The sequence below is a fragment of the Anser anser genome (assembly GCF_964211835.1).
Source record: "Anser anser genome assembly, chromosome: 8".
NCBI lineage: Eukaryota > Metazoa > Chordata > Aves > Anseriformes > Anatidae > Anser > Anser anser.
In genome coordinates, this window is record NC_139728.1 from 18,532,290 (window position 1) to 18,559,009 (window position 26,720).

Here is a 26,720-nt window from a genome sequence, read left to right on the forward strand (position 1 = left end):
CAGAACCTTCTCTTTTCTAGACCGAACAACCCCAACACTCTCAGCCTGTCTTTGCTGGAGAAGTGCACCACTACGTGGTTCATCCTGCTGTGCATGCATCAGCTGAGACAACGCTGAACAGCTACTTTCCATGGGGAGAAACCGTTCTTACTATTTTTTTGAAGCAGAAAAAATGGCTGCTAAGCACGTATGCCAATTGGATGACAGAAGCGAAGTATCAAACTTAATTGCTAAAGCAGCTTACCAACAACCTGTTCTTTGATGCATGTATATTCTTCTGCCAGAGAGCATTTCTCTTGATACTGTCCCCCACAGGTGTCAATATGTGGCTGTGCCTGTTCATGTCATTCTTTGGGATAGCTGGGACCTAGAGAGCTCTTTTTTACTTCCCTTTTTGGGCAGTTAGTGTCTTTCCTTTTAGATAGCTATTCTAACTTCATGTGAGCTGAACTGCAGTTTTAATGGACTTGCTGAGAAATCTGCTAAAAGGATGTTGGATAATCTTGTCTAATCCAGCATTAGAAACTGTGAAAATAGGTCTGCAGAAAAATATTTATGCTTGGTATTGCACATTAACCCTGTATGTCTCCTCCGGGACCTCCCAGCACACATCACTCTCAACTGCTGGCGCCAAGAAGTTAAGAGGTCTGCATGTGTGCTTTAATCAATTCAGAAGTCAGGTAACACAGAACCAACGGGAACAGGCTTCTGGCTCAGTGTGAATGAACTCAAACTTACTTTAGCTGCAGAAAGTCAAACTGACTAATGATATAAAGTAAATAAGCCATTCTCCAACTCATTCTCAAGCACAGAAAAGCTAAACACTTGCATAAAACAAATTACAGGAAAATACAAGCCAAATGAAACCAAATGAAGTAATTCTATCTCTCTTCACAAGTTCTGTAAATTTGCCTTGTACCAATGTAACACTGTACTGCTCAGCTGGGCAGAGACACAAACCCTCCTTACCTTTCTGCTCAAAGATATATTTTAGACCAAAGAGATCTGAAATAGTTATTTGAATGGAAGTACAGAGAGATGAAAAATAAGAAAAGTCAAACTGTTACCTTGGGCAGGATCAGGTGGGCCAAATTCCAAAGAATATCGCAGAATGAAGTTGTTATTCCACACATAGAGCTGGTTGTCTCTGGGGTTGTAATCCACTGCAGCGATGTACTGGTACTGGTTGGGGAAAGGAACATCCACGTGCTCTCCTCTACTCAACCTGGTGTTGTAGATGTAATCAATGGCATTCTTGCCTGTCTCGCTCTCATTGTCTTGATACACTGACCGCACTACATACAGGACACCGCATATCATAAAGGCATTGGATGCTGCCCGCTTGTCGTATGTCGTTTCCCAGGTTGCTTCAAAGCGCAGGGTGTAGGGGTTCAGCTGGCTAATTACTATCATCCCATTGTTTTGCTCCGTAGCATAAATTACCCATAAGCCATTCTCATCAACTGCCAAGTCAATGTCAGTTTTTCCTCCCCATCGGTATGGAGAGGTGTCATGGTAATTAGCATAATTGATTATGGCCTCTCCACTCTTAATTCTAGTCCTCAAGTCAAATTTTACTATGTTCCTAGTTCTTTCCTTGTTAAAAAAGACAGCGCCATCATATACTACAAATCCAGTACCGTCCACTCGATTTGGGAGTTTATACGTTGTTTGCTGGCGTCCGTTTTGGAAGTCCTCTAAGGAAGCGTATTCTATCAAAGTATCGGTGCGATATGGGGTCCATGGCATGAAGTATATTTTATCTGCAGCCTGGAGAGGATCTTTGCACCAAGCACCTGCTTTTTGTTCAGCTTCATATAAGTACGGTGAGTCCACAATTGCTTTCAACGTCCCCGGGCAAACAAAAACTAACAGTCACAGAGAGAAGACAAGAATTATGTCAGATTAAAACTGTCTCATAATCCCCCCAAAAAAAGAAAAAAAAGAAAAGAAAAAAGAAAAAAAGAAAAAAGTAGGTAAATCATAATGACTGTGTCAGGAAGAAAAAAAATCAATTTAATTGGCACTAGATTATACCTTATGTTATAATTGATGCAATTATCACCCTTTATCATCCACTTTTCTTAAAGTTACCATGTTCTTGCTGTACCAGTATGGAAAGTGGATGGGAACTGCTTTCACTAGTACAGACCAAGGCTCAATGGCATACACAGACAGCTGAAAATGTAGAGCTACTCTTGCATTTTCATCTTAGACTTTTAGTGAGTACGCATTAACGCTCCAGAGCTTTTAACTGGTGTGCAGCAGTGCGCTAGGTCATTTCAGTCCAAAAAAATCACATCGACTTGTTTAGAACTTTAAGAAGTGGTGAGGCTGAAAAAGGAGGTGCCTCGATTAAAATAAAGGAACGAAACAAATCATCAGGTATATAGAGAAAGCAATTAGGAGCAGAGAAAACAAAACACAACCAAAGCAATGAATGAAACAGACCAGGAAACCCTGTAACCATGGCATGCTATGGAGAGGGTTCTGGAAGCCAGGCAAGATGACACTTTATTAACAAGAATTTACCCAAGGGTGAGAGAAAGAGAGGGAAAGAAAGACAAAGAGAAAGGGAGAGAAAAAAGCAAGGGAGTCTTCCCTCCAGCCCAAGTATTTCAGACACTATACCCCGCCACCTACTTTAAGCAGCCAAGTCACTTTATTGCAAACAGTCGACTTCTTTATGAGGTGTACTTATGAGATCCTGCTGATTATCATAATATAAGAGTGTTGTGGGAAGGGGAAGGGAAGAGGTTAACATCCATAAGGCACATAACAAGGAGCTGGGGTTTGGACTGTATACGTTATTTACCTTTTTGCTCCACTTCTATTTTAAGCATCGGAAGAAAAATAAAAAAGTGCAAGGAAAAAAGAAAGAAGATTAACATAAATTGACTATTAATCTAAAGATTAAATTAGTAACAGACGCTAAATATAGGGAGAATAAGAACTGCACTATATTGGATAAAGAGAAACAGACAACAGGAAAACCTAGCAGGAGAGAGATTCTACGGTTACATAAGTGAACATGGATCAATCATTTTAGTAGATTAAGGAGGCAATACAGATATGTTGGCATGTTGTTTCACTTAGTGAACCTGAATAAATAATGAATGACTTTACTAATGCATGCTAGACATAATCTTCTTCTCAAACTCAAAGCATAATGCTATCAAGTTGATTTTTAAAAGTGACACATTAATATATCATATATGTGCTAGGGCACATATACATATTATATTAATTAGATAATTATAAATCCAAAACACAGCATATGAATTATATAGGTATGTATGTGTGTTTATTAAACTTCCCTCCCATCTTTCCCCCAGCTTTTCTTTCTCGTAAAGAAAGCAGCTTGTATCCTTTAGCTCTCCTTAGGCTTTATTTTGTTTGTTTTCCTGAATGCAATCTTGAGAACTTTTGACACTTCTTTGTCTATAACTGCAAAATCAGACTAGAAGGAATAAGCAAAAACATCTAGAAAAAGGAAGCAAAAGCACAGTAAGCAAGAGGAGAAGAAAAGATTAACATTTAGCTCATTCAGATATTCTCCAGCATCATCGATTAAGCCCGAAACAGCAAGCTAGTATGCAAGGACAGTCATACTAAGTGTTTGAAACAAATTTCCATTCCACCACCATACACGGAAAATATAAATCAAACCTGATTAACAAAGTTACATTACTATAGAAATTTTCCCCCAAGGAAGTTTTAAGGAACATATTATGGAAGACTTAGAGCTGAAGTCCAGATAGTAAATAGCTCTCCAGTAATTATTTGCAATAAAATCTATTTCATATACTCAGTAGCCTTTGAAGTATGTTCCCTTACTTTCATAAAATGACCTGGAAAATGACAGATGTACCAATCTGTGTGACAGTAACTGCTGGCACCAAGGAAGTGTATCAAAACTATTTGCACAGCTATAACATTTTCAGTATTCCAGTATTATCCTGAAAAATGTATTTCTATATTCCATAGAAAGTTTTGTATTTTCAGTTTCATTTAACAAAATTACACATGATTATTTTGGGAGAATGGTATTGACTGAGCTGATGTAGTGTTTCTTTACGGAACAATTCCAAAGCTTTACAAGCAGAGTGGAAGGGGGCTAATATTGTCAAAATGAGCAGTAGTTTTTCTAGCCTTTGTTCATTTGTGCATATTTAGGTAACAAACTTGTTTTGCTGCATTTTGTAATTCTTGAGTAAAGAGAAGATGCATTCTTAGGTGAGTTCCTGAGTTTCACATTCAGTGTTAATGACTTTCATATGGTTCTGTTTGTGAACTTTCATGCATGAGCGTATGCCTCACCAAAGAACAATATTGATATTGTACCTACTTAGAATTAGCAATAAGAGTGAGGGAAAAATCTAGGGATAACTAAAATCATTACTGGCATGTCTTCTCCAAGTGCATTGGTGTACAGCTGTACATTTTTCAGGGACAGATGGGCTTATTGAAATAAACAAATGCTGCAAAGTCCAATCAATATAGACAGAGAGAGAATAAAACACTTTAAAATGTTTTCTATTGAATTCCTGAGTCCAAAAAAGGCTTAAAATAAAAATGCACAGATGTACAAAATGGTACTTTTGATGTACTTCTTAATAAAAGGGCCGACTTCTGTTATTCAGTCAAAGTGTCAACACACATTGTGCAGCATAATTGAGAGAAATGTCAAGTATGGTACTCTCAATTTCTTTGTAATTTAATCAATAACACTCTTATTTTAGGACAAAGCAATGCCTATCAAATTTGTCTAGAATTTTAGTTTTGTTGGAGATCCAACTGAGTATTTCAATAGATTTTTTTCAGCTAAAGAGGATTAGAAAAACATCAGTAACAGGTCTACACTATGAGATGCAAAAAAGGAAGCTTTTCATTAAGTACGTTCTTATGAGAGCAATGAGAGCCCAGAGGAAGCTCAATCAATACGCATGATCAGCAAAGCATGATCATATTTCTAGAGGCCAGCAAGACCTAAGAGGAGCTCATAAATTGCATTTTGTACAAGGGTTACACCAACACCAATGTGTAAGAGCTCTCAACTTTAACCACAAAAGTTGGTATGATTGCAAGCTGTAATCTCTCATGGGCTGAAAGACATCAACATAGCACATTTTGCAGTCTTGCAGTAACTGAAGATGAAGTTCAGAAAAAGTAAAAAGCATAACTGAACTTTGGTTAGAAATGCTGTGATAACTAAACATCCCCCTTACTAGACCCACGAAAGCCTATCCCATCTTCTTAACAAGTCTCTTTTGCTGGGATAGCTGCTCTTTGCAAACCTAATGATTTTAGTCATTCCATATGTTTAGAAGTGGAGCAATGGAACATGTAAGAGGGAAAAAAATTAGACTTGATAACTGGCGTTGATTGGGCCTCAAGAGATTTGCAAAAATAACAGGATAGGCTTTGTGGGACAGGGGAAAAAAATGGTCAACAATCAAAATGGCTACTGCAGCACAATGTAGCTTGAAATCAAACTTCGAAACTTATTTTAATAACTGGCAATCCTTTTGATGCTGGTAACAACAGATGATTCCTCTTACAATTCTGGAATTAGGCAGTGTCATCACCGTACATGCTGCAGTTAACAAACTCCAAAACTTAAGACTTTGAAAGACAAGAAGTATCCAGAATCCTGAGTTACGATAGACACAGAATTATATAATTCAAGGAAGGGGTGGGCCAATGAAATTCACAATAAACAAAAATAAGCATTTTAAAAGTAGAATTACTACATGTTAGAGTACAGGATAGGCCGCGCTGTGACACTATACTTCTGAAAACTGGAAAAGAAAAGATTCCTGTAGACAGCAATACCCAATCAGTTGAATATATCCACACTTCTCTTCCTAAAACAGCATAAAAAATTATGTTTGAACATTATTTGCATTATACCTTTTCTCTATGAACTAGCCTACTGGAACTGGAAACGTAACCTCTTGTCATTTGACTGACCCCATGGTTTGGAATCAGTTGCACTGCCCTCTTTCTGAGAATTTGGGAATAAAAAGTGAGCTACAGTAAAAGTGATCTTTGTGGAACAAAATTTTGGTTAGATTGGGGTAAGACATCACTCCTTAAAAGTGGCACAAGAAGAACAGGTATAACAAGCCACCGATACTACACACAGTAGGAATGGTACTAGGGATCACTGTATGCAGTAGGCTTCCAATCCTACAAATGGTACAGAAAAAAAAAATCAGCAAGCATCCATATCACAATGACAGCAGAAATGAAGAAAAAACAGATGATCTGTGTTTGGCCTTTAACAATAGTGAATGTTCAACGTGGTGAAGCAGTACAGAGTAGTATTTTGGTTTAAGAAGTCTAAATTTTAAAGTTGTGCAGTAAATAGAATGGACAGTTTTGACATAGCTTTGCTTATGCCAGAACTCATTTCCTTCCTTTTTAGATGTATACTGTCACCACAGTGTTTTTGCGTCTCAGACTTGGCCTGTTTCCTGTACCAACAGAAAATGTGACTTTGGTTAAGGATTACTGCAGATCAAGAAATTCACGCTTAATAATAACTTAAGGGAATGATCAGTGCACTGCTCAAATTCCATTGCAAGTACAGCTATTTCTCTGTGGAGTTACAGGACGAGGGAGAAGTCACTGCAAAGAATGACCTTACAAGAAAGCAAAACCAGTTAAAAGTGTTGAATCTGCAGAACTTTTAAAACATGCATACATCAGTGAAAAAAAAACATTAATTATTGCAAGGAAATAAGTATGTCTAAAACTTGTGAATTCTGGCATTAGAAAGAATACTGTACAAAACTGCTGAAATAGCCATAACTTCTAATTTTTTGATCTCAATATGTTTTCAGTATTTACTTTATTTTCAGTAAAAAAAAGTTCCTTTTTGACAGCTGATTTCAAGGCACAGTTCACATTTTCGCTTTACACTAAAAACGAACAGTTCTTTCTCACTCCTTTTCCCACTGTTTTTAAGAAACAAGTTTCAGTAACTTATTGATGAATTATTCACTCTGACTCTGTGTTCACTTACAAATGCACCCCTGAAGCACAAAGTCTTCTTATAATGTCTCCTGACCAGGGCATTTGCCCAGGAGTGTCAGTGCTGGGTTTTGTTGTGCACCCAAAGTCACCATAACAGCAGGTAGCCTTTCAAATAGATAATGATTAAAATTGAAGTCAATTCCTTCTTTAGAAGTCTGTGAGCCAAGCCAATTTGTCAGCAACTGGTATTGGGCAAAAGTACAAATTTCTATCTGGCCTATTGAATAGCTAATTCGAGTTTGTTTTCTGGAAAAACAGTAGCCTTAAAAGCCAAACACTTAAGAACACAGACAGACACTTGGCCAGCATCACACCATGGCTTCCTTCCACACTTCGCAAAGCTAATTGGAGGCCCTAGTCTGCAAGTGCTCTGCATGCATAATGGGTCTGTGGGCCATAAACATATGCTTCTTTTCCATGTAACAGCACTCCAGCTTTAATTGTGAGGGCCAGAGGAAGTGAACAAGAATAAAATGATTATACTTACTGTAAGGAACACATTCATACTGAACTTCTAGATACTTGTATGTTCCAGGACAAGGATCAGGAAACACATCTGACCCAGTAACTACTATACACTGTGTTCGGTTGTTGCACCTGTAATGGGAAAAGAAAGCTAATTAATTTAAAATTACATTTAATTTGCAAGTTCACACTTAAGTGCTATATGCGGTTCTAACTCTCTTCACACTTGGGCAATCCAATCCATAAGACAACAAAGTTAATTAATACTAGATCAGTCTGAGTCCATAAATAAGGCTTCAAGACAATATTTCAGACCTGGATTTACACTCAAATTTGGGGATCGATGTTATCTCAAATGTCACTCATTCCCACTGGTAGAGATAGCTATCCCAAATATATGCTGACTTGACACCACTATTCAATAAAATCAACGCAAAATGCAATGATACAAAATGAAAAAATGTGTAAATTTGAATAATATACAATTGCACAAATGAGCAATTCCTTCAGTCTTCACAGGTATACATACTGATGAATGGTTTTACGTCTCAGAGAGATTTTTGTTGTGATTCAAGGAACTTATGATTTTGGTTGGAAGAGTTACTGCAGACAAAGAGCATTAGCATTTCCATTTTAATTATTTTAGGAGTAATTGGTGGACTCTATGCTTCCTCTGTTAGGTTACAGCAAGATGTAAAGAATGACCGTCTGAGGAAATAAGAAAAACAGTTAAAAAGAAGAACTGCAAGAAAATTAATTAAAATGTATTTTAGAGGAGACTAAATACCGGAATATAAATGATTTGTTGAACAATGGAAGCCAATGCATTTTGATACAAAGAACTTTATTACAATGCCTCTAACCACAAGGATCTACTGAATTTAATGTTATTTAAAGGGTGTTTGTTTGTTTGTTTGTTTTTAAATAATGATGAGAGACTTCCAGAAGAAAGAAAGAAACAAAAGAATTAATAGATTGGAACTTAAAATGGAAAAACTATCACCTAACTCTGAAGAGATGGTCAAAATATAGTACAGAAAAAAACAGAAGGAAGTAGATGGAAAGAACAGAAGGTCAGGGAGTTTGGTGACTAAAAGAAAAAGAGCTTGGCTGATCTTCTCAGGGGTTACTTTTGTTTGTCAGCAAACTGCATAACAGACATCTGAACTTAAGTAATGGTCTAGCCTTTGACTCCAGCTGTACATCAACTTCTCTATTGCCCTACCACTTCCCACACTCCCTGAATACTGTATCCCAAGCTAAAACAGTCTATCTTGTATCAACAGCTTTCCACAGCTCTACTTTGCCAGCAGGTATAAGAATAATTCATGCTACCTCATGAAAGGTAGAACAAGCCCATTTGAAGAACTCAGATATGAATCACTTTCCCATTTATGTTCTAATCAAGGTTGTACAAAACTGGTCAGGACATACTGAGCCTCTTGCTGAGTAAACTCAGGAACAACGACTCTTCTGAATTTATCTCTTCATTTTTCTGTCTCTTTTTCTAAAAACTACTTTTTTGTCTCGTAAGGCTTATAATTGCAAACATGAGTGGAAGTAGCCCATGATTTCTGTATACACACACAACCAGACAGACGGTGAGGAGTTCACCTTGTGGCCATGACTTGCGGCCAACATAGGCCAGATCCTCGTGCAGCCCTCACACAGGTTCTGCGTGACTCAGGGTGCCGGTGTTACTCAAGGCAACAGCTCGTGAAGTGTATTTGAGAGACTGGAACAAGTATGATAGTTTTCAGAGCCACATGGAAGTGATGACACGTGCAACCAGCTTGCAGAGAAAGCCACTACACTGATCTCATGTGCATGGTGTAAGAGGAGGCTGTAGAAGTAGGAGAAGGAAGCACGGTCCTAAACTTCACAGGCCTCTTTGTTCCCTGTGCAAGTTTTTTTATAACTCAGGTCAGACTAACCAGCATAAAAACCTTACATGTTAAGAATTTGTAATTATTTCTTTAAATTTTTCTGTTTTGTTAGTGAAAACCTTACGCTGAAGCCAAAACCATTCCTACAGAAATACTCTGTGTAGTGCATCACTCAGTATAATGGTTTCCACAGCTTTGAGCTGTATGAAAATTTCATTTTACACTTGAATGAGCAGCAATTAAGAGAGAAATATTGATTTGTTGCAAAATAAAATGGATACATATTGGGAGGAATTGCTTGAGAATGAAACTGATGAAGGTTATTTTTAGCTGTGGAAAAAAAAAAAGTTTTATTAGTATTTGTAAATCTTATAAAAAAAGATGGACTCTTGTTTCCTTCTCTTTCATTTTCCCCAGGTGAAAGAATTATTACTCTGTCATCAGTCAGGAAGCTGCAGTTCATGCTAGCTTGTACCAAAAGGCTATATAATAATAATAATTAAAACAATGCACTATTTTGTCCTTCCACAATGAGCGCCACTGTCAAACTTCAGGCACTGAGTGATAATTTCAGGAAGTCATAGACTTTGTAAACACTTTTGACTATTTCTACAGCTAAAATTTTTCTTACTCTCCATATGGTCACCTCTTCCTCACCTTTGGTCAAAACGAAGGAGATGCTAGTTCCAAAACACAATGAGCCTGCCTGGTACTGCAGTACACAGCAGTGCTACAAAGCATCCCCCCACCCAGCGAGGGCAATTACTTGGATACCCAAATGAATAGGATTTGTGCTTTAAGTTGTAGTTTTTCACATTCAAATCACTGATCTGCATTTAAGAATACGCTGCTGGTTGCATTTTACAAAACCTAAGTAATTTTCATATAAGGTTCTGATTTTCACATGCTTCTAAGACTTCAAATTAAAGCAGCTTGATTAAGACATTCATATGTAAAAAATCCACATTCAGGTAACTCTTTGTTACCTAGTTAATGGTCATATTCCAATTCCAGTGAAATCTTCAAAAAACCCCAGCAGTATCTACAGCAGCTGTCAATCCCACGTCATGGCTTTTGGAGAAGAGACAAAGAAGATGTGGGCTTTGTAGAGGTAGTTAAGAGACAAGCCACTCGGAATTTACAGTACCGTCATTTGTTCTCTGGATAAGTGGAAGTCTTCCGTCTTCAGCGTTGTAGGTTTTTCCCCTGTAGAACCTAATGTACTAACTTCTGTATTGGTTATTGGCCTACAGTTTTGCTGCTGCCTACAAAGGCCATTCTACTAACTGCTAAAGGTCTCAGCTGATATTCTTTACAGCAAGAAACTGAATTATGCCAGCTACATGACTACAGAGTATCAAAGCTACCTCATCACTGCTCTAGCAGAGGTTCATAATTTTGAGAAATCTTTACATTTAGAAACACTATGCCCATATTACAGTTACAATCTTTGCAACATAATCTCATGTCCCATTTTCCATTCCTTTTTGAATGGGTAAGCCCTTTCTGAACATTGGATTCTCCAAAACAAGAATATAATAAAAGTAAAATTCCTACAGATTTGAAAAGTAGGCCTGGACATCATCAGAAAAAAAAAATAACAACAACAAAAAACCCTGCTAACTAACTTGAAGTCCCTCATGCATTTTAACCAATGTTATTTTTTCTACACAACATACTGTTACTTCAGTCCATCTGTCCAAACTCTTTTATAATTGTTCCATCTGAAGGCATGGTACGAACCAGTTGTTTCTTGGAATTTAAAAGTCAAATCACAAACACGTTAGTGTTTAAGTGTTTGCAATCTAGTGTTTAAGTGTTCTGTAGGTTTAAAGTATCATTTAAGTGTTCTGTAATCTAGTTAACTGCATACTTCACCAGTTTATTTTGAACTATGCAAATCCACAGGTTTTTATGTACAATCTTAAAATTCATATTATCTCACACTGAAATATCTTCACACTTGAGACATTCATGACATTCACAAAGATTTATGATACTATGACTTTGTCATTTACAAGGAAATAAAGCAGATCTGCAAAGAACTTGGTAACAACTGATTTAGAAAAGGTAATACATGAATTAAATTTGAAACCCTAGTTAGGAGAAGACTAACTGTAGCACTGAAAGAATGATAATTCAGGTTCCTGTGCTACCAGCAAGAGTTTTGCAAAGGGAAATGTAGGAAGTATCATTGTTCTCATGAATGCAAGGAGTAATTGTGTACTCTAACACTCATTTCTTCAGTATTTTAGTATGAATGAAGAAAGGTTACATTTTCATAATGCAGATGCATCAGAGTAATCTAAAAATCAAATGGAGTGTTTAATTAACAGTTACAGTACAATGTCTGAACTCCTTTCACCTCAGGAAGAAGACTGTGCAAATGAGGAATGGCCCTTTCACATTTCAGATGAATACAGAAAAAAGGGAAGGAAAGCAGCTCCAGCAGTGCTGTTAGCAAGCATCTTCCACTCACTATGTAGCCATGTCCCTGCTGTACCCATCTCCTTCTGTGCTCATCTTTAAGGACAGCTGTACCTTCCACAATAATTTGTTTGCATTTCAGCTCTAATCTTGACTTGTACAATTCCCAACAAATTGCTTTTGCTCCTTTTTTATTATCTTATGCTCATTATTGCACTTTACCATGTGCAATGTATGGAGATGAGATTCCATGTGCAATCTATTGTGTGAGGTGTTTTAATCAATAATCTTGTTCTGCTGATTAAGCAGAGGCTTCTGTTTTGGCAAGATAACATTAGTTTCTCCTGTCATGCTCCAAAAGCTATTGGGAATCTTCAGCAGATCATTAGATATGCTACAATAAAGCTTTGGTACATTCTCTTTTCTTTCTTAAATTACTTCTTCACTGTCCTATCATTCCCCGTCACCACTGGCACTGCATTATTATTACAGCTCCCCTGAAACTTGCACTAGAGCTATGTCTCCAGGCCATAGGATGCCATTTTCAATTGAAGCTTCTGCTTGAAAATATAAATTAAGAAAATTTCATTATCTCCTGCCAAGGGCCATTATTCACCACTGTTCTAAGGAAGATTAAAAATGCAAAATCTATGGACTTGAACAAATACTCCAGCATTAAAACGAAAAACAGAGTGCATCATGACTGGACCAGATCTGAAATGCTGGAATCTGAAAAGCAGATTCTGGAGACACTTTAGCATGAGATGGGTCAAACTGCCTGACTGAGTGAAGAGGTCACCTTTACGGGTAGGTAACATATGTCACATAAAGATACGTGCAGCTACTTTCCAAGTGGTTCCTGCAGTTCTTCAAAGTTAAGACGTACAAAATAAGGTCTGCATCATAATTTATCCTTCAAATGCTTTTGGTTTTATATACATAACTTTGACAAAGATAGTAACATAGAAGAAACATTAGGGCTGTTTTGAAAAGGGTACGGGGTTAAGCTCATACCAGAAACAGACTATCCATATAATTGTGCGTACTCCTAATGCATCAGCTTTCTATGAATGCAGTGTTTCTTTAAGTAAACTGGAAAACACAGAAAAGTCATGTATATTTCACTTTAAAAAGCTAAAAAATGATAGTATAAAGCCACATTTAATAAGTAAAATTCATTTTGATAAAATTGTTAATACATTAAAACAAACTATTCTGGTATGTTTTGAAACTTTTAAGCCAGATCTGACAGTATTTCTCTTTCAGCATATTGATTAAATACTTAAAAGCTAGCATGATGACATGTTCCTGCATATCGCCTGCAGCAACCTGCTCAAACACCACTTGCCGCACGTAAACTATGAGTTGTAGCACCACGTACTCCATATGGTCTTCTTGTTCCTTATTCACCCTGTGTGAGTTGCAGTCTGAGTAAAAAGAGATGGGAATGTGGGATGACTATGCTGCGTGTATTGACTTTTAACAACAGCATATTTTAAACGGAAAAATTCCTGAACCTGTTTGCCCAGAATAAATGGCTGTCTTTACATATGTATTCCTAATGGTCTACAACTGCCGTGTGCGATGTGCTTCTGCTTGTGTATGCGTATTCACTAGACCTCCACTCCTGTTATTAAACTCAAAGGTACATATGTATGAAGATGTCAAATATTACTTAAATGCTATGTTTTATTAATTTGGTCTTAGAAAGCATGTACAAAACTTACATATAAAATAACCAGAGAATAGAGTTTTTATGTTAGATACATTAGATATATATGCACGCACACCCACATGCAACAGGAGATAAGACTATTTAAAGTAACATACTTAAATTCTGAGTTTCAAATTCACCTCACAAGAAATATATTATTACATACCAAAAATGAAACCTAACCACTTAACAAATTGGACCTAACCAAAGCCTTAAAAAAAGACCTGCTAAAAAGCTAGCCCTGCTATAAAGCCTTGACTTGAAGCAGCCTTGGTCCCCCAGCACTGCACTATCCAGACTGCTAGAGCAACCACAGCAGCAGCACAACCCTACATACTCAAGAGTGAATGCACACATTCGTATCAAGCCAAGATGGATGTAATCCTACTGCTGCCTTTTAAAAATGCGGTATGCCATACTGCCACTTTTGCTTACGCATGTATAAGATTTCCTAAAAGTTATTTTCAAGTTAGAATTCCTAAAACTATTATGGAGGAATGAGCATGCTAAAGAAAAATAGCACCACTTTTACTTAGCTCAAAGTGAAAACAGATCTAGCAGGCTGTGGTGGTAGTTTTCATAATCTAAGAAGAGAATGGGGGATGCATGAGCATGTATGAAAGCAGAATTTGTCCATAAGATTTGTGTTGCAATATTGGAAATCTTCCTGTGAGCATGAAAGCAGTAAGGTATGCTAAAAACTGTTTTGAAAAAATCATAACCCGGTGTCGGGATTTCATATGGACTTGGCAACATGATCACTACAGCAGTAACCCTGGTGGCTTCAGATGAAACGCATCTGGGGGATAAAAAGGTGAGAAAACTGTTTCTATTTTCTTTTTAAATAAAATATTGATGATTTCTTGAATCTTCCCAATTACTAAGTAAACATAACATTAGGAAGCTAAATAGTGTATAATTAATATTGTACAAGAAGGTGCACCAGAGCTTTGTTTTTGTTTGCTCAATAAATACACAATAATATGTAATTGTGCTTTCTTTTTACAATGTAATCTTTTGGGAGTTTAAGGATAGGCATGATGAAAACTCAAAATAGACAATAAAACACAACATAAAATATGAAAGTCCCACAGGCCCTTTTTTCGGGTTACCAAATCCGATGCACTGTCAATGAATGTATATCGGATCTGTATGGCAAAGTCATTCAACAGTGTTTTTTGCTTTCAACTTCTTACAATTTTAATGCATTTAGTTATGACCCATTTGCTTTTTAGTATTCATGTTTGCTAAATTCAAAGCAGTCACTGTTAAAAAGGCAGACTTTTCCACTTACTCCCATTGAAGCTATCGCATCAGCAGTACTTTTTCCAGTTCATTCTTGTTCCAGTACTTTGTTTATCTGTGTAAATGCTATTATTATGGAGTTATCATTAACCTGAAACTGAAGCATCAGATCAAATAGGGAGGGGGAAAAAGAAAAAAAAAAGAAAATGTAGATTCCAGTGGAATAAGTAACTCTGCCATCTCTCGATAATTTTTGAACTGCTTTTATAATTGATCTTTCTATCCCTGCTACTTTCTACCATGTATGTGAAAGGCCTATTAGAACTACCAGAGCCTCTGAGGAACTGGTTTCAAAACACAGACAGGAAAATTAGACATGACAATTAGGTGTGCAAAGCAAATGGAATAATCTGCTGGTGAGTGATTTCTTCCAGGAACGTGCACGTGCAAGCAAAACCAAAACCTTCTAACAGCACAGAGCAGAGGACACCAACTTTTTAGCAAAAATGTTTCTAATGCAACCTTGTCTGAGGAAGAAGAAATGGAAACAAAGTCATATTCATAATCTTGTCAGATTATTTATGTATGTATACTTTGCAATAAAAATGCAGTATGGGATTAAGTGTGTATGTCTTAGCACACAAACTAAGCTAAGCAGATCTGCACTGCTGAAAAGTAATCAGTTCAAAAGACCCAATTAAATGTTTCACCATTTAGGCAAAATAAATAGCTTGAAGCAATGCTTATTTACTAATGAAAACTTTAGTAGTGCAGTATCATAATATCTGAGCAATTTACACAGATTATTCACACTGAACGAACGTGAGTGCAGCATCACATCTTGTGGGTCGAGCAGGTTTCGGATCAGAACCGTAGGGTTGGGTACCAATGAAAGAGCTTCACGGAGTGGTGTTTACTTCTGAGGCACCGTACTAGAGCACAGCCACAGCAAATCCAAGAGCAAATCCTCAAACACAGTGTCTAACTCCTAGGCAAAACACTGCAACCACTTGCAGGAGAACAGACTCCCAGGCAGAGATCATAGGATAATAGTAAAAACCCTTTAAAACCCATTCTCACAGCACTGTAGATCTTTTTTATCCATGGCTTGGCATTCAGCATATTCATAATGTAGTTAAAAGTTCTGTCACTTAAGACAGCTTCTGAGTCTTTATTAAATGAATAGCAACTCGAACAATTACAATATTGAAAACGTGTAGCTTTATCCTTCACATTAATTTGTACAGATCTTAAATACATTTAAAAAAATCACCCGCTTTAATTACTAAAATAAGGTGTTTCAATGTATAGAGGTGATTTGTTACTGAAATTCTTCTGAAATTTGGAAGACTTTCTACACCTGTGTTTGTAGTTCCACTGAACCTCCAGGCCAGTTCAATGCAAAAAAGGCTTGACTCACTGTGGGTCCCATGAGTGTAGCACAGCTCCCCTGGCTGCAGAAATATATATCCAACACAGCTGTAGCTTGGCTTTACCAGGTAAGATGTACTAATTATGAAATTTACCACTGAGGTAGCATGAACTTGTAAGGTCTTGTGGTTTCGCTCTACAATGAGCAGGAGGAACAGTTTCAAGATGGGGTGCGTGTGTAGGGGTGGACCCTAACTGACCTTTAACATATGTATTTCCCTTGAATAATGAAAAAATATTACGACCTATATCAATTAGGAGCAATTATTTATAAAAATGTTCACCTCTTGCAGTTTGCATACAGAAAAACAATCACATTTTTAACAAGGGAAATGGGATATCGCTATGGGATGCCCGATTTAGATTAAATTAGCAAGAAAGTTGTTATCAAACCATATAAAAGATACACCATAATAAGACGTGACCTTGCAGAACCTTGGAGCCAATCGGTGATTTTTTCCCCCTGTAACCCTTCCTAATTATCTGCAAAGTTGCAGACCCTTTTGTGGCAGGTTATTTTTCTGTGAATAGTGAGGGGGTTTGGGCTTTTAAATATTTAATTAGTCTTCTGATATGAGAATTGTTGCACATGCCAACTGCTTCGATTTTCAAACTGTGTTCATCCTAATTATGTTCAGATTTAGATTGGTCATCCCAAACCTCTCACTCTTGTAATTATTTACTCCTTAAAGATCATTCAGCAGAGAAATATTTTTCACCCTTATGACTCTTTCTTTCCACAAATGGCTTTTCTGGTCCGTTAATTACCCACTCAGAGGATTAGAGTTTGTAATAACGCAAGAGATCCTGCATGTAAGATGAGTTTTACAGGGTGAAAAAGAATAAATTGTTTTTTGTAAACTTGCCTTGGGGAATATCCCCTTTTTGGGTTATAATTTTCATCAGCAGAGGCCATGTGCCACCGCTGCATCTCTACCAATTCCACAGGGCTGGGGAGTGACGGCTCAACAGAATGCAGAGCAAAATGCTGAGCCAGAGGTCAAAGGACAACTTGGTTAATTTACAAGATTTATAAAAGTGTAATCTGCTAGCAAGTTGGTATGATCCTTTTCCTCAAAATTTTTAATGCAGATTTTATGGCTTGAAAGTTATGTATATTAAACTGATAATTATTAACAAAATTACAACTTTTCTTATTTCATCTGCTGATTTTTTCCAGAAGTGCTGTCCCTTGATAGGTGTCTTTAATCAACTCTGTAACAGTGGTGTCATTTTCTATTAAAATGTGTCTGAGAGTCCTCTCCACAAGTACTTTCTTTTCTTCTGAGAGGAATGCCTGTCACAAAAGCACTGTTATTCATTACCCACAGTGATGTCTGGATCTAATTATCATCTGGAAAGCTTGCAAGACTTCTAGGTATAGGACTTCCCCTGCACAAGTATCCTTCTGCTCTAACTTGTGAAGCACAATCCCACTTTCTGCTTTGTGATTTGAAGTTAAGGGATTAAGTTACTTATTTGAGTTGTGTGTCTCCCATTCCTGAAACTTCCAATTTTAAACCCAATAAAGTTTAGGGAGATGCTTTCGTTTGCTCACTTTTACGTCTCCAAAAATCCTGTGGATTCTGTGTTGTGTTTTTTTTTTTCTACACAAGTCAAGCAGATTCACCTCTGTAAGAAACATATCAGAAAATTCACTAGCTTGACTCCTTCAATGCACAGATAATCTTTAATTGTGTCAAAAATATTCCTAATCTAATCCTTTTATCAAACTGTCTACCACTGAAGGAGTCTCATGTGCCTGCACAATTAAAAACCCCATGTTAGCCATACATAATACTGTATTACATTTGATGCAAATCCTTTTCTATTGAAATAAGCACTGGGCTGACAGCAGGAAGTGGCTGATAAGAAAGCAACAAGGCATTGCTGATGGCATTCATGATAGCTGAGCACTAACTCATATGTGTTCTGTCTACAGCACATTACCCAAAGTGCTCCTGTTTTAAATGCAACTCCAGGAGGTGTTCTTTTGCAATATCTCAGCCACAAAGGCAGTAAAATTATCTAAGAAAACTAAATATACAAAGTAAATGATGTTTTTCATACCCATCAGTGATGCTGGCACTAGAATAATGTACTGAAAGCAGTATCAGTGCTACCACATCCTAGATGAGAAAACACCTACAGCTTCACGAGTGTAATAGTAGGGCTGAGTTCAATGCTCTTAAGAAATTCAGTTAACATGGAAAGGTTATGGGTTCAGAACTGGTTATTGTTACACTTAAATAACTCAGTCTAAATTCATGTATTAAACGGTCATAGGAAAAGGAGCACTAAATCTGAGTTATGTTGAAACAGCAATTTTAGAGTGCTAGAAAAATACGTGTATTAGAAGCATTTTTAAATTGTTCCTTCCTCTCATATATATATATATATATATGTATCACAAGGAGCAAGATACCTGAGAAGCAACAAACAGTAAGGCTAAAGATCACAGCTGCCCAGATTACTACTAAGAAAACATAGATGCCCTTGCACATACAATGACAAAATACGTATCTTGCCATACGAAACATTACACAGCTCTGTGTCATTAGGTAGTAAGACTTCTTCCTGTAAGGTGTTCGAACGCTATGACTTTGGTCAGAGCAGCTTGCTCAGTGAAGTTACTCTGCTACCTAACTTCTTTTATAAATGTTACAGAACCTGTTTGCGTGTATGCTCGCGTGCTGGAAGAAATCAAAATTCAGAGGCTGCTATGGCTACTGTGTTTTAGTGAAAAGCTGAACAAATAAGACTTTCAATAGTGAATTTGTAGTAAAGATTCCTTACTGCCACTGTATTATAGCAGGTCTGACATGGAAAAATGCTATGTGATAAGAGCCTTTGCTCCCCATTGATGTGTCTATAGCAGGCTAAAAATATACCAAATACTGAGTATTCAGTCTATGTAACACTCCTAAGACTGCATTAACTTCATTGCAGTAACTTGTTTTATAGGCTCAGATCATCATGACCTATAAAATGTTAGGCTGAAGTGCTTTAAATATCTGCTAACACCATGTGCAAGCCTGGGAGTACAAGGCACTGTGCTGTGAAGCGGCAAAGACAGTGCTCTTCGGAGAAAGTAGCACGCACTCTTATGTCACTGATATAAACAGGGTAAGCACGCTAAATAATGTATGAATCAGGCAGCCAATCTTTATATATATAACAGCAAGTCTAGCTGAATTCTTTGTTTGATTTTATTTTACCAGTCCAACACTTTTTCAGATTGCTTCTTAAAAATCTAAAAATTGACTACCATACTAAGTTAAAGAATACACATGCAAACTCATTTTATTTATACTTTTTATATGAAAGAAAATAATTTGTGGCCACAGCATTTTTGCTAATTATTGTTCTGCAATATGTAGAAAACAAAATGGAAAGCGGGAAATTATCTATGTCTTTCAGTAATCATGGCCTATTTATTAAGCAATTAGGTTGCAATTTTCTTATTAGAGTGAAAAAAAATGCTGTAAAATACTGTTACTGTTTGAATCTTTGATCCTTAAACTTTTCCACTCCAGCAACCTCGTTAATGTTGAAATACCATGAATATGACCGCCTCTTTTTAGGCTATATAGCCTGAGCACATGCATAATCTATGGGATTCAATAAAGAAGGTTTTTTTTTTTTCCTTGTTGAATTCAACTAAAAAGCTTAATTGAGCCACAAAGGTCAGAAGGTTCTTTTTTATTGTAAGTAGGCGATTATTCTGTGGCAGAAGGAAATTTCCAGACTATAAGATCTGCTCCATTCTATACTCTGTAGCCACTTTTTAATTTTTAAACCAGTTACTCTTCTCTTCCTTTCCTCTGAATTAAATAGCTTCTCTGTAATAATTTTTAAATTCTATTTCTTTTGTGTTTCTAATGAACTTTTCACTTTCTTTGCTAGAGCTGGATTTATAATACTAGAAAGTACTCATAATTTACTTACATATATTTAATTCATATTAATATGTCCTAATTTCCAATCTATACCTTGCTCTGCCCATCTTCACGTACCTTTTGCATGTCAGTTCTGTTTACTAAGTGATAGTCAACGGATTTCCTATAGTGCAATGAACCTTAACAGGCAGCTTTTAATTGCCTCACATAGGAAACCACATCACTATTAATTCCACAGCAACAGTATAAAATAAAACTATTGCTTCTCAGACTCTAGAGCAATTAGACCTCTCGGCTATTTGGCTAACTCTGCTTCATGATACCCAGTGCAGTTAATTATATTTTTTGATGTTAATAGTCTCTGTCAGTTTCAAGCATAACTCCTCTTTGATGAATATTTAAATTATATTTGAATAAAAAAATAATCTTGGTTACATTTCATATTCAGCAGTCATCACAGCTTAATAAAGGTCTCCTCAGCAAGGGTTGAGATAAATGGCTATATGAACACATGTAGAAAGTCCTAAATCAACTTATCTGATAACGTAGCTGTTTTGGCTCAGTGTTATAGAGGATATATTGGGGTGGGAGGAATTAATGGGCTTCAATTATTATAGTATTATTCCATACGAACTATATTTGACACAGTAATATATAAGTAAATCAGAATTTTTTAATACTCAAGTTATGAACGCAACTGTAACAGGGCTAGACTAGAAATTTGAAAACTATATAGAAGTCATACAAATTTCAACTATAACGTGTTGAAGGTTAAGCTACATTGTCTCTGTCAGCTTCTCACAATCATCAGTAAATTACCAAGAGAGGTGATTACATAGCCAAAATATATAGTACACGACTACTTGTAGGCTAAACAACAGGTACACCTAGTAGAGCCCATTTCAGAAATCTGAAAAAAGGACCAAGAAAATCACAGTCTGAAGAATGTATTTTATATGGTACTCAAATAGACAAGAAACAACATATAATGCTTAAAAATTTATACATACTTACGTATAGTTATATTTATTTTAGCACATAAACAGCAAGGAAAGACTGATGAATATGTATATACCATCTTGCTAGATAAGATATGCACTGACTTAAGAAGAGTTTGATATTGTTTTTGCCAGTAATAAAGGAAATAAAAACAACTTAAATATAAGACATGGAAACACTAAATAAAATATCAAGCTACACCCTGGCAAAATAATGAATCCAATCTTTTTTGAAGTAAACTAAATCTGAATTTTAAATGTCATTAGTTGGTATCAATGATTCTTTTATTGTTTCCTTTGTAGCTTGTCCAATGCCATGATTACAGCAGCGTGTGTGTGTACATATGTGCTTGCACATGTGTAACGTAATTTCCTCTGCAGAAAATAATAATAAAACACACCACAAAAAGACGAGCAAGTACCATTAACAGCTATTTCACCTTAACTGACTGCTCTGAACCTCAGAACTTGAGGGTTTGTATTTAATCGACTAAGTAATACCACAGTGGAACAACCCCATTAATAATAACAAAATTTAAAAAAAAAGCAAACGCTATTTTTAATGTGTAAACTAGCCCTCCTACTTTCATATTAATGACAGTGAAAATGAACAATGTCAGATAAGGTTCTCAGTCATGGGTGTTCCTCTTCTTTTCTGTAATAAAGCCAAGGACTACGGTATGCGTCATGAATATTCTAGGTTCTGTGATTATGCCTAGTTTATGAAAATATTCTACATGTATTAATGTTTTTTCTCTGTATGAGTCATAACTAAGTCTTGAGATTAACACACAAGAAAACAAAACAAAACAAAAATCAATCAGACCGCAACCTGTTATCATGAAAAGTGCCGTTTAAAAATACAGAGCATTTTACACTTCTGCTACGGCAAATTACTGATGGCGGTGACTGCTGTACTAAGACCTATGTCTGCTTCAGATCAGTAAAAGCCTTCATTTTTAAAGGATCCTTAAAAGAGACATCTAATTTTGATAATTTTCTACGGTAACTTTTGTGAGGCAGCTGTCGGCGAGCTGAAGCAGAAACCACTGGCATGCCAAAGCAAAAGAAGAACCTCACAAATGAGATCCGCACCAACACCACAGCCACTCTGCTGCGCACGAATTCCGAGAATTTCCCTGCCCGCATCAGCCTGTGATATCTTATGATCAATACTGGTGTTTCTCTGACACGAAAAGGACAGAAATGCAAGCTCTTAATGACCAGAAAGTAGCAAAAGGCAAGGTATACCTCTTGTTCCGAGACACTTTTCACAACATGATATCTTTAGCAAAGGGAGGCAATCTTCGTCCGCAGAAGGAAAAGCAAGGAAAAAAGCACGAATAGCAGCAGGGGTCAGCAGAGCCTTGTCTGAGCCTGGCAGACCCCCAGGGAAACGCACGCCATTACCACAATCACAGTCAGTTTTGAAGGGCAGAGGATCAAATCCTGCCCAGGAAAACTGTTTTAAGTCATGCTAAGAAATGCAAATCGGAGGCGTGGTATAGTTTAAACGCACAATCAACCTGGCCCTGTCTGAGGCAGCTCATTTTGAGGCACTAAAATGCTTCTTCATGGAAGTCTCGCAAAGGCTCGAATTCATTTCTGCAGTAACCCCACAGCTTGTTTTGCCTTCTAGTAGAGAAGATGTGCTGTTAGGCCTGGTATTTTGGCCAGACTGCCTCACTCTGATGAGTGAGATTAATCAGCTATAGCAGTTACCTACTGTCCATCCCAGCCTGGAGTCTAGTGGCAGATTTTCTGTATTCACTCACTTTAGGGAACAGATCAAACTTGTTTTCACTTGAAAGGAAACTAATACAGTATGACGACGCTTCCACTGCAGACCTGACAAGCAGGAAAAAGACGAACACTCAAATGATGCGAAGTCTTCAGAGGAGAACTGGTTTCTTCCGAAAATGTCTCGCTCTCATTTGTATGCAGGATTTTTTAAAATGATGTCTTTGTTGGACATGTGAATAGATGGAAAAGAACAAACATCTCCGTTCTCCCACCCCCACTCTGGGAGGGATTAAGGAAAAAATAATACCTCAGGAAAAGGAATGGATAGGGCCCTTCCTTGATCTCTCTCTGGATCACCCTGTGGGGCAGGAGGCACGCCACTTACATTCTGAAGACCCTTCACTCGAGCGCAGCTGTCCCGCCAGACAGATGATGGACATAACAGGTTACTGTATTACCATGCGAGAAAAGTTCACGGTAACAAGAACGCAAGCATGAACTCACTGCTGTCATGATGGACATGGTAATTGAAGGTACATGTGTTGCACGGCCTATAGATAGGACAGGATACGTGCAACAGACAAATGCTTACTGCTGGAAAGGATTTATGCCTCTTTTAATCCTTTCACCTTCTGCAGCGATGTTGTAAAATGGTATTTCAAAGAGTTTAAGTTCCCCAAGTTCATCTATTACACCTAACAGATTTTCTATTTATGCTTACCTATTATGAGGTTTGCTTTCCCTGTGCATAGTTAAAAAGGCAAATAATACTGATTAAATAGGGAAGTATAATATATATAATATTATAGTATGAATTGTGGATGAAAATAAAATTTCAAGGCCACCTCCTACTGCAGGATTGATATAACCACCTTTCTGTTGCAGAACAAAAATAATCTGAATATACTAACTGCGACACCATGTTTTCTAATGAAGTTTTAAAGATTTGGGAATTATTCTTCTTGGGAATTATTCTTTCTTTTCTTATTCTTCTTTTCGATGACCGCAACTGTGTGTCATAACACAGATCAGAAATTCCTCTTTAAAAAATCAAGGTATTTTAGCCATTATTAGGAGTGAATAATATTTTCTTTCTAAAGTTAGCATTAATTTGGCTGTCAACATTAATTGCTTGAACTTAATCTCAATGTGTATTATCCTATAGCTTCAGGGTTAATCATATTTTTTCTAAATACAAAACAGATTTTTTCTACAAGCTCAACAAATAGCTATAATGGCAATTTACTCAAAAAATAAGATGTATAGATTGGAATGGATCTGAAAAAAAAATGCATTTGATTTTTCTGCCAGATTACCCAAGCATTTATATAAACACACAGGCAAAAAATATTATCTAATGGCACTGAACTGGAATCATCGAGGTAGTTAAGGTGTCTGCTCTTTAAAATAAACAGCAACATTTCCTAACCCAAAATTTTTGGATTAAGAAAAGTGATACTTACTAAAAAAAATCCTATTTTTAATTCAGAGAGAAAGGTCCCAGAATGCAAAAAAAGCCTCTTTGCAGCTTAGTGTTACATTATAAAGTTGCACACACAATGTGCCTGAGCATTTGAAATGCATTTTGAGTGTGTCCTTACATGTACTTTTAAGGATCTGTTGTTATTTTAAGCTAACAGAACAGAAATCCAAACAGTATGTGGTACCTATGAAATCCTCAGTGCCTGTCCTAACAGCAAACTGTGGCCCAGCTGCAGCTGGAGCCTGCAGAGCGGGGCTTTGAAGTTGAGGTTGGAGGCCAAAAGTCCTCCTTAAACGCCCAGGTGGTTTGAAAATAACCCCGGCAATCCACCTGCAATCTACTTACAATGGAAGCAGTTGTAAGCAAATTTTATCATGTTAATTTTCAAATCTCCGCTGTGTCTATAAAGAGCAGTATTAGTCAGCCTTATCAACTTCAAAGTCTCACGACAGTTTCTGGCTGCAGTCACACGAACACACACGTTACCCGCGAGCAACTGCAGCAATTTCCTCGGGCTGCTTTGCATCCTGAGCTTCCCTGTTTGTGTAATTCCTATTTCAAATGAAAAGGAAGCAAGAGAAGAATTGCCCCTTGTAAAGGATAGGAGAGAACCAAGGAGTTTAAGTCACCAAATATTTTAGAAATAAGCTTATTTCTACAGGCAGCCTTAACTCCTGGTAGGATCTCTCAAACATGACTGCATGCAGACGCTGGGGTTAATTATCAGAAAAGTGTGGATGAGGAGAGGGATTTTCTGAAGGTCTAGTCCCTTTCTTCAAAGCTTCAACTTTAACTGTGCCACTCTGAAGTTTACACGGAATCTAAATGCATGTGGAGGACTTTATTCTACAATAATTGGGATGTAATTTCAAGGAGGAACTAAAAATTTAATAACGACTTTACAAAGGTAAAAATCCAAAGCAGTGAAGTCATTAGTGTTCTACTCAGGCTTCCTAGGAAAACACTACGTTAAAAATCTGAGCACTGTACAAAAGAAAGAAAAGGATAAAATACTACGTTTGTTCTAATAAAGAGGAGCTGATGCAACACAAAGTTTGTCACAATCTCAAAACCTCTCAAAGGGGAGCAGGGCGTGTGATCACACGGCTCTGTGTTAAACCGGAAAGATCATCTTATTTTTCAATCTTCAGATTTCACAGTATTGATCTCATTACTCTAGTGTTTTCCCACTGTAACTACAATAAATTTAGTTGCTGTATGAAGGCTGTGGAGTAATGTTGCAAATGAATGATGAGTGTTTAATAATTGCCATGGAACTGCATTTAACTACAGGTCTAAAATGGACTCGAGTGGTCAAAAGCAGTGGTAAAGGCACTGCTGGCTGAAGTGATAGAAACATTTAATTAACCCTTAAAAGTAAACACTGCAAGATGTTAAACAGCAATGTCAAAACTATTGCTGCTTATTTCTAAAGGTATAGAAGAAAAGTTTTCTTTGTGATCAAATGTTCTAATGGATTAATTATTTTTTCTTGTCAATGAAAAAAATAAAACCAGTGAGTCTGACAGTCCTTCAGGTGAGTTATTTTCTATGCAATTGCTGCCACCAAAATACAGCTGATGTGATACTTTTAGATATCAGATCAAGGACATGCACCAAGTTCTAAACATTTTGCCTTAGACAACAAAAAATTACAATCACCAATGCAGTTATGAATAGATGAGATACAAGAACTTGTAATATTTTATGAGAAATTTGCAATATTGTTCCATGCTTGTAATAGAACAAATTGACCAATTTTCAAAAAAGATTTAACAAAGCAGAGGAGACATTTTTTCTACTCACTGACAGGATCTGAGAAAGAAAACTACATAACCAAACTTCCAAATTACTATAAATGCTAGATAAAAATAGGAAGTAGCATATCAAATGATCTTTGCCATTTGTTCAGAAAATAAAACAGAATGACAATGATAAATTGTCTCTGAGCAGAGATATGTTGAATCAATGTTTTATATATGATCATGTCTTCATTTTAGACTGTTGAAAAAATGGTAAGACTGGAAGAGTGGGGAAGTTCAAAAATACTTTCTGCTACCATAAACTTACAGTTGATTAATTGAAATGGGAAGATTCAAATTTCAGCTTTCCAGGAACAGTTTGATGTCACTTTAAGCAAGATTGTGCCTCTATATTTGTCTCTGACTACCTTAATCTGTGTATTTGCAGTAAACATAAGGAGGACTTTGATCAAAACACAACATGCATTTTACACAACAAGGAAGTCTACAGAGAGGCACTACATTTACAAAAGCAATTGAAGGTGGTTTCAAAGGGAGTTGACAGATTAGAGGATGATGACACTGCTGCTGCAGTCTCAATGGAAATCTGGCTTGATCTAATTAACAACAACGAACTGGAACCACA

The 26,720-nt window shown here is 36.8% G+C and overlaps 1 protein-coding gene across 20 annotated transcripts in view; it reads right to left on the reverse strand.

The window, feature by feature from the left end:
* The window catches only part of ADGRL2 (adhesion G protein-coupled receptor L2), a 388,201-nt gene that overhangs the window by 45,343 nt on the left and 316,138 nt on the right, over positions 1-26,720 (reverse strand). For all 20 annotated transcript variants that reach the window (XM_083846278.1, XM_083846287.1, XM_083846290.1 and 17 more), the window contains 2 exons: positions 7,529-7,638; positions 1,068-1,868 (listed from right to left, as the gene is read on the reverse strand). In XM_083846278.1, the coding sequence (XP_083702404.1) occupies positions 1,068-1,868; positions 7,529-7,638 (911 nt within the window). The remainder of the gene's footprint in view (positions 1-1,067; positions 1,869-7,528; positions 7,639-26,720) is intronic.